This window comes from Aplysia californica, unplaced genomic scaffold, assembly GCF_000002075.1.
Source record: "Aplysia californica isolate F4 #8 unplaced genomic scaffold, AplCal3.0 scaffold00616, whole genome shotgun sequence".
In the NCBI taxonomy this organism is placed as follows: domain Eukaryota; kingdom Metazoa; phylum Mollusca; class Gastropoda; order Aplysiida; family Aplysiidae; genus Aplysia; species Aplysia californica.
In genome coordinates, this window is record NW_004797886.1 from 54,090 (window position 1) to 62,436 (window position 8,347).

At 43.0% G+C, this 8,347-nt stretch overlaps 1 protein-coding gene across 1 annotated transcript in view; it reads left to right on the top strand.

Moving 5' to 3' along the window:
* The first annotated feature begins 1,447 nt into the window (after positions 1 to 1,447).
* Positions 1,448 to 8,347, top strand: part of LOC101863843 (muscarinic acetylcholine receptor M3) — a 52,167-nt gene continuing 45,267 nt past the window's right edge. The window contains exon 1 of the mRNA XM_005107620.3: positions 1,448 to 4,615. Within this exon, the coding sequence (XP_005107677.1) occupies positions 2,116 to 4,615 (2,500 nt within the window). The 5' untranslated portion in view covers positions 1,448 to 2,115. The remainder of the gene's footprint in view (positions 4,616 to 8,347) is intronic.

An 8,347-nucleotide genomic window follows, 5' to 3' on the forward strand; every position in this document is an offset into this window, starting at 1 on the left:
GGTGCCATTTTATAGATTTTACCGTTGCGGCCTTCCTACTGCATTTCTGTCGATCCTACTTTTTAGTTATACAAATAAAACAAACAAACCAAAAAAAAAAAACAAAAAAAAAACAGCCAGCAATAACAATAAAACAACAACAACAAAACAGAAAAACAGTCAGCATAGATATTTTTAATATGTTCATGTCTGTCTGTGAGAATGTGCCATCGACGTTATTTTACATTGTAGTATGTCAAAATTTCGAGGGGAAATAAATGAAAAACAAGTATGGTATAGAGTTTGATGAAGCGCATCCATTGGTCCCTAGTCTCATTCCTCTTCTTGAATTGATAACGAATATAGATGAATAATTAAACATTTTGCTATTGGAATAAGCGAAATAAAACACCTCTTTTTTTGTTGCTCCTGAAAACCTCGAATTTTGACATACGACATTGAAGAATGACGGCGATGTTATGTAGGTGCTCTTTGGTACACGCCGGAGTAAGTGCAAAGTTAGCATTAATTGTGGTTATATAAATGTCGGTGTATGCCAAGTGAACATGTCATGATTTGGGTATTACCAAAATTCAGGTTTAGATAAGGCACGGACATGATCTAGATAGAATCTATCTCCTTTGCCTCGACAAGAAATGACACTCTCTGGCGTTTTTTCCATGCTGGTACAACGTACGTATACTGAGGGACGAGTGACTGTATATTATAGTGAAAAATAATAGTTATTATTATTAATGATGATGATGATAATAATAATAATGATATTACTAAAAATAATAATGATGATATAAATAAATACAAATATGGATAAATAAATGCATTTTCAAAATGAATAAATAAATGAATGAATAAATAAATGAATGAATAAATAAATAAATAAATAAATAGCATTTGTATCTCGTAAATATTTCCTAAACAGCGAGCTCTATGCGTTTTACATTTTATAATATTATCTCAGCAGACCTGATAGCATTCTGAAACAATCTCAACTTCCTGGGGAGCTTACAGTACATGCAGCCATTTTACGAGCGCAAAAAACGCCAGTATACTGATAGTATCTTTCACACCTTCACCTTCACATTCACTTATCCCGCAGTTGTGCTGAATGTTGGGGCACCACTGTAGATTTTTCTACTAGTGTCAGCTTTTACTATTCTTAGACCCCAGAAACATGCACACCAACTCAGATACACACGGGTGCACGAGAGTCTGAGCAGGTTCAGAGGACTAGGTAGGGTCGAGACAAAAGGGTAGAAGGACATAAAAACACGCTAGCGTGCGCATACATAAAACACACACACACACACACACACACACACACACACACACACACACACACGGACACACACACACAAACACGCACACACACGCACACACACACATGTATATTATACACACCCACATACTCACACGCACAAATACACTTTCGTTTACTTTATGAACATCTTCCCTATCCCTTTCTAAAACTCCACCCAAAATATTACGACCAACACAACCACCCCAAAAATATAAACAACAACAATACCTCCAAGCCTTGCCAACCTTTCGATTCACATTGCCAATGTTATTCTCTTACATTGCAGGAAAACCCCACTTACGTCGAGAAGACCCAGTGACGTCATCATGCTAAACCATGACGCAGAGTGCCGGTCACGAAATCGAGGCAGTGGAGCTATCGGCCATTTCGCGCCAAACCCTCACTTCAGCCGGGGCCTTCACTGATACGCCCAAATCGTGCTCTTCTGTGCTTTATTGCGGATTTTCCCGCAGCCGTATTGACTTTCCCGGCCGCTGTGTTCGGCTGTTTGTGGCCTCTGTTTCCTACCACTCGCACCGCGGCTGTCAGAGAAGTTTTACCCTGCTTTCCTCTTTCTGCATTTCCATTTTTCTCGCTTGGTGGCGCTTTGATTTCAGCTGATAGAGATCGAGACTGACTCTCTGTCTCTCTCTCTCTCTCTCTCTCTCTCTCTCTCTCTCTCTCTCTCTCTCTCTCTCTCTCTCTCTCTCTCTCTTTCTCTCCTTGGGGACGCGTTTCTCCATCGGTGTCATCATCCCTCCATGTTCCTAAAATAGTGGCAGAGATCGTTGCTGTTGCTCGGAGCGTGCGTCATCGCTATGACAACCGAATCCAACGATGGCGGCCTCGTCACAACCTCGCGGTCATGGGATGCCGGCGCAAATGAGAACATCCATATCTCCAGCAACATGGCGACGTTGAGAGACGGCACTAATTTCGGGAGGACGACTCGGGAGGCCCCTGGCCCCCCTCTACCGACGGTCGAATCGAAAATATTTCCACCTCGTCTGCCCCCTGTCCCTGCCTCTTTCTATCAGAGGGCCCCGAACGATTCCTTTCAGATTCACAACACTTCTATATCGCCTCCAACTGACTCCAAAGAGAGTGAGGCTACTATGCCTCACTCATTAGCCAACACTCTCAACTCACTTCTGCACAATTTATCTGCTTCGTACCAAGAGTTCCAGACAAATCTTGGAGGTAATCAGTCGGTTTCCTTCAACGAGTATTTTCACGCCACTTATCCACTTTCAAACACGACCCAGAGTTCGCTTTCTGTTCGCAACGGATCTACGACCACTCTACTCCCTACTGCGAACGGTTTCACCCAACCTTTATCTTCACCCTCATTTACGGACTTGTTCTTTTTACCCGGATTTGACAATGTATCATCCAGAACTTTGGGGAATTTTACAGAAGACGAGGATTTAGGCGTTGATCGAACAACAGTTGAAATTGTGTTAATCTCTATAGTAGTTAGCCTTTTAGCTATTCTGACCGCTGGTGGAAATCTTTTAGTTATCGTCGCGTTCAAACTGGACAAGAATCTTCAAACTGTGAGCAACTATTTTCTTCTAAGTCTGGCCGTAGCAGATTTGACTATAGGCATCGTCTCCATGCCGCTGTACACCGTGTACCTCCTTATGGGTTACTGGCCTCTCAAAGCCCTCATGTGCGACGTGTGGCTATCTCTGGACTACACCATGAGCAACGCGTCCGTAGCTAACCTCATTATCATCAGCTTCGACCGGTACCTCAGCGTGACCCGACCTCTGACCTATCGCGCCAAGCGCACGCCTCGTCGAGCCGCCACCATGATCGGGTGCGCGTGGGTCATTTCTTCCATCATGTGGACTCCCTGGATCTTTGCTTGGCCATACATCGAGGGCAAGAGGACAGTTCCGAACACGGGCTGTTATATACAGTTCCTGAAGACCAACCAATACATCACAATCATCACCGCCATGTTCGCGTTTTACATCCCGGTCATCATCATGACGGTCTTGTACTTCCGGATTTATCGAGAGACGCAGAAGCGACAGAAAGACTTGCCCAAACTCCAGGGTATGCATAAGTCAAAAAAGATCAAGGACCCCAATCATCATCCGTTCCATTCGAGCAAGAAGTCGATGGCGTCCAGTGATGAGGAAGGCTACTCTAGCACCAGTGACAAAGGGAATAACGTTCTTGTCCATCAGAATGGGTTCGAACACCCCGAAACGTCCACGGGAGTAAAAAGTAAATTGCTAGGATGTTTAAAGATAGACCGTGATTCAGACTACATGGAGGATTCTAGCACATCTGAACCCCCAGGGTCTCCACCAACGTCCAATGCTCAGTCAACATCCACTATACATAACATTTCCGCCATTCGCTCTAATGGGAAAGGAGGTAACCTTCCTCGCCAAGATTCGGATAAATCTACAGCGAGCCTACAAGTCCCGATATGTAAACCATCTCGCTCGGTCAAGATGAATTTCAGCACGTCTCTTATACCGCTGCTTCCCATAGACTCGCCCAGCCCCACCTCAACCACGTGTGGCATTCTTCTTCCTCGTGACCTGAGCGTTGACACAACGTCATCCACGCCGGACCAGGCATTGCCCTCTCCGCTCAGCGACGTGGCTGCGTCACGCTTGCACTACCCCCGTGACGTGACCACCACCTCGTTCTGCGACCCCGTGTCGGAGGTCATTTGCGAGGATCCGCCAAAACAAAACAGGACGTCCACACCATCGTTCCGCACTTTCAGAGGAGATCAGGAATCGGTGGAAAAGAAAGAGAGTGAGGAAGAAGACGACGATGACGATAGCGCCGTCTACAGGGTTCTTATACGTCTGCCTCCGCAAGATAGCGTAGATTCGAACCTTAAACCGTCCATTCGGAGGGAGCCAGAGGAAGATATGGACCGCTTCAGCGAACTCAACCCGGAACTTGTACAAAGAAACGAAAGTGATACCGAGGACGATGAAGACGCCAGCTCCCGAGGGATTCACGATCGACCATCGATACCCCCTCCAGTGAGACCTCCGACAGGTACCCCGGCGTTAGCGCGCCGAGCACAAAGCAGTGACTCAAATAAAGTGGCAATGCAGGCGAAAATCGCTGCTAAAGCGGCCACAAGGGTGCGTAAAGCGAAGCAGATGGCTCGCTCTAAGGTGGAGTCTCGCAGGCAGGAGCGACGTCAGGATCAGAAAGCGGCAAAGACGCTCACGGCCATTTTGTTGGCGTTTATCGTCACTTGGACTCCGTATAACATCTTCACTGTGGTCGAGGTCTTCTGTGAAGGCTGTGTGGATGAGACCCTCTATGCCATAGGTAAGCCCAAAGTTAGTAAAGAAATAATTAATGTATAAATTAATTAATTAATTAATTAAATAATAATAATATTGGTAAAGTGCGTGACCTCCAAACTATAACGAGCTATATCGTAACAGATTATAATGTGCATGTAGCTAGAAACTCATAGTTACACGGCCACCAAGCCTTCACGTCTATTCAAAGTATCTTATGTAATGCTTTTCGCTATTTCATGGAAGTGCAAAACCTATTAGGCACAGAGTAGGCCAATAAAAATGGGGTACTTGCAGCTCTACTTTCCAGAAACTAAACTGAATTGAAGTATTGTCGTTCCAATCAGTTACGGATTTTTTTAAAAATAGGAGGTCATAACCCTTGGATAACGTCACTGGTTTAAAGGGGTCGCCAAATAAATGCCTAATAAAAAAAAACCGTGCATTCAACAGTCTCAAATATTTTACTTTCGGCTCGACATCACTTTGTCACATGTCTTTCACCTAATTCACTTCTCAACGTCATATAAACCAGTAATCGTAAACATTAATCCTCCATTTGGAGCTCAGTTAAACTAATACGCACCCAGGTGTCTCCATTCTCTTACCCTAAAATGTTGGACGCAATAGCGGCATGTGTAAAAGACGCTTTTGATATACACAGTATTTTAAAAATTGAGCGGGGAGGGGTGGTGACATGTATTTCACCCATAAATCTTAGTTTCAATTTGCAGAGGCGAAAAATGCATTGTGAAATAAGCTCTCTCAAATTTCGAGAACAGGTTATAAAGCTTGACATATTTCTTTACAGCGCAAATAAAATAGGATATAAAAACTGTCTTCTTTTGCAAAACCAATATGGACACTAGACAATTACCTCTGCTTTCATCGCTGTCTGTATTGTCGTTTTATTGTAAACATTTTACTTCCGGGCAGATTTCATTGGCCTTCTGTTTGTATCACTTTACTTTGCTATTCTCTTCTTCCTGTTCTTTTTTATTTGGTCATTTTGGCCCGTGCTCCCTCCATTTCCACCACAGCCATCATCATCATCATCATCATCATCATCATCATCATCATCATCATCATCATCATACATTTGTAAGTGAAGTATTGAAAAGAAACAACATTTACGTATGTATTGGCGTTAAATTTATTTAAATACAAATATGAAACTTTCCTCCTTAAAACTACGTTTCGCCTACATTTTCATAGAAATTTTGAAAAGATTTGCAGAAACGTGACTTATCAAACAGAATGTGTGAACAGGAATGTGTGTGGGAGCCTGTATCAGTGTCTGTATGCCACACATGAAGTAACATATGAGGAATGAAGCGTGCAGTATATCAACAGACACGCACGCACGCACGCAGGCACGCACGCACTCACGCACTCGCATACAAATACCCACCCAACACACACACACATACACACACACACATACACGCACACTCACTCTCTCACACACACTATCTCTCTTTCTCTCTCTCTCTCTCTCTCTCTCTCTCTCTCTCTCACACACACACACACACACACACACACACACACACACACACACGCACGCACGCGCGCGCACGCACACACACACACACTCACACACACATACATACATGCATAGATACACACACACACACACACACACACACACACACACACACACACACACACACACTCACACTCACACACACATGCATACGGGCACACTGACAGTCACAGAGAGAGGAGAGAAAATGGTAAGAAGAAAAAGGGAGAGAGAGAGCGAGAAAGAGAGAGAGGGATAGAGAGAGATAGAGAGAACAAGAGTGAGAGAGAAAGAGAGAGTTAGAGAGGGAGAGAGACAGCGAAAGCAGAGAGAGAGAGAGAGACAGCGAAAGCAGAGAGAGAGAGACAGCGAAAGCAGAGAAAGAGAGACAGCGAAAGCAGAGAAAGAGAGACAGCGAAAGCAGAGAGAGAGAGAGAGAGAGAGAGAGAGAGAGAGAGAGAGAGAGAGAGAGAGAGAAAGACGATCACTATAGACGTATCCTTTTAAACTTGTCACGGCAAGAAAATCACAAGCAATAAGAATTATGATGAGATGTCAGACAGCTATCATATTAAACCTCCTTTATGAAACACAATCTGTCTCTTATGCCTAAGAACAAAAAGAGCGAAGATCTTTAAATTACATAGAGGCGTACGAACAAAACATGCCTCATAGCTGCAATGCAGAAATTAATACGTCGGAAAGGAATCGATTTGTTTCATAGCATGTCAATCCGGGTTCCAATTTTTTAAAGCTGAAGCGGAGACTGAGGTTTCTGCCCGAGACGAAGGGATGTTCTCTCAAGAAGGTATCATATTGCCGATTCCTTTATTTACATTAAGGAAATTAAGGGGTGGATCTTCCTCTGCTGATCCGTCAAATGGTGGGTTCTCTGGTGGGAGGGGAGGGTAGAGTCAATAAGCCAATGCTCCGGGGAGGGGAAATGAGAGAGTTCTGAGTTTGCATAGAGTCGTTTGACGGGTGTGCTTGTCTGTTTGTTGCTGGCTCCCGCTTTGGGCGGAGAGAGGAAAGGAACTTCTTCTTAGGTGCTGGTGAAGATAGACTAGTAGGTAAAAAAAAAGTAAGAAAGACAGAACTCGAGAAAGAAAAGGGAAAAAGGATACAACGACAGAAAGAGGGAAAAACACGCAGAAAGAAGAAAAAATTAGAAAAGAAAAGAAGACAGGAAGAAAACAGAAATAAGTAAAGGCAGTTCTGTTCATGATTATGGTGATTTGTTCTGCAAAAACATGGCAACATCCATTCACAATGTTGTAAATATTATTGAATTATATAACTCCTTTGGTACTCGTCACTGTATAGCGCCCTAATATTATTATTACTACTTTGATGATGATGATGATGATGATGATGATGATGATGATGATGATGATGATGATGATGATGATGATGATGATGATGATGATGATGATGATGGTTATTATTATTATTACGTTTTTTAAATTATTATCATCAGTACAATTATTATTATTATCATTATTATTATTATTATTATTATTATTATTATTATTATTATTATTATTATTATTATTATTATATCATTCTTTTTCTTCTTATTAATATTACTACTACTACTACATAAATATATTAAAACCACCGTCTCTTGCCCAAGGACGTCTCCCCGTTACTACGAATCTAGTGCACGTCTCGCCAATACAACGTGACAAAATCGATCTATGGATAGACCGGCAATAATTATTTACTGTAACCGCCGCCACTTGCACACCTACTGCAATACATATCTGCTTATTCCCCTTGTGTTGTATCGGGTTCGGTTTTGTCAATTTATTGCGACGGGCTTATCTCCGGCAAATAGAGACAGGTAGTAATGAGACTGGCACGCCAAGGAAGACTGGAAATTGACGGACGCTTTTAGAGGTGTTAAGACTTGAGTGACGTAGGGGGGTGGAGTAACGTGAAACGTCATGAGACAAAGGGTTGGGGATGTATGTTTTTTTTTTCGGAAGCTGAGAATGTTTCTGGGTGTTCCGGGGTCTGCTAGGGTAATTCATGTAAAAGTCAGCAGCTGCTGTAAAGGACGCAGAACTTGTTTTTGAGCAGGGGTAGGAGTTATACAAGCTATATAATAGTTTTATTATGAATTGTGTGTGTGTGTGTTTGTGAGTGTGTGTGTGTGTGTGTGTGTGTGTGTGTGTGTATGTTTGTGTGTGTGTGTGTGTGTGTGTGTGTGTGTGTGTGTGTTTGTGCGTGTGT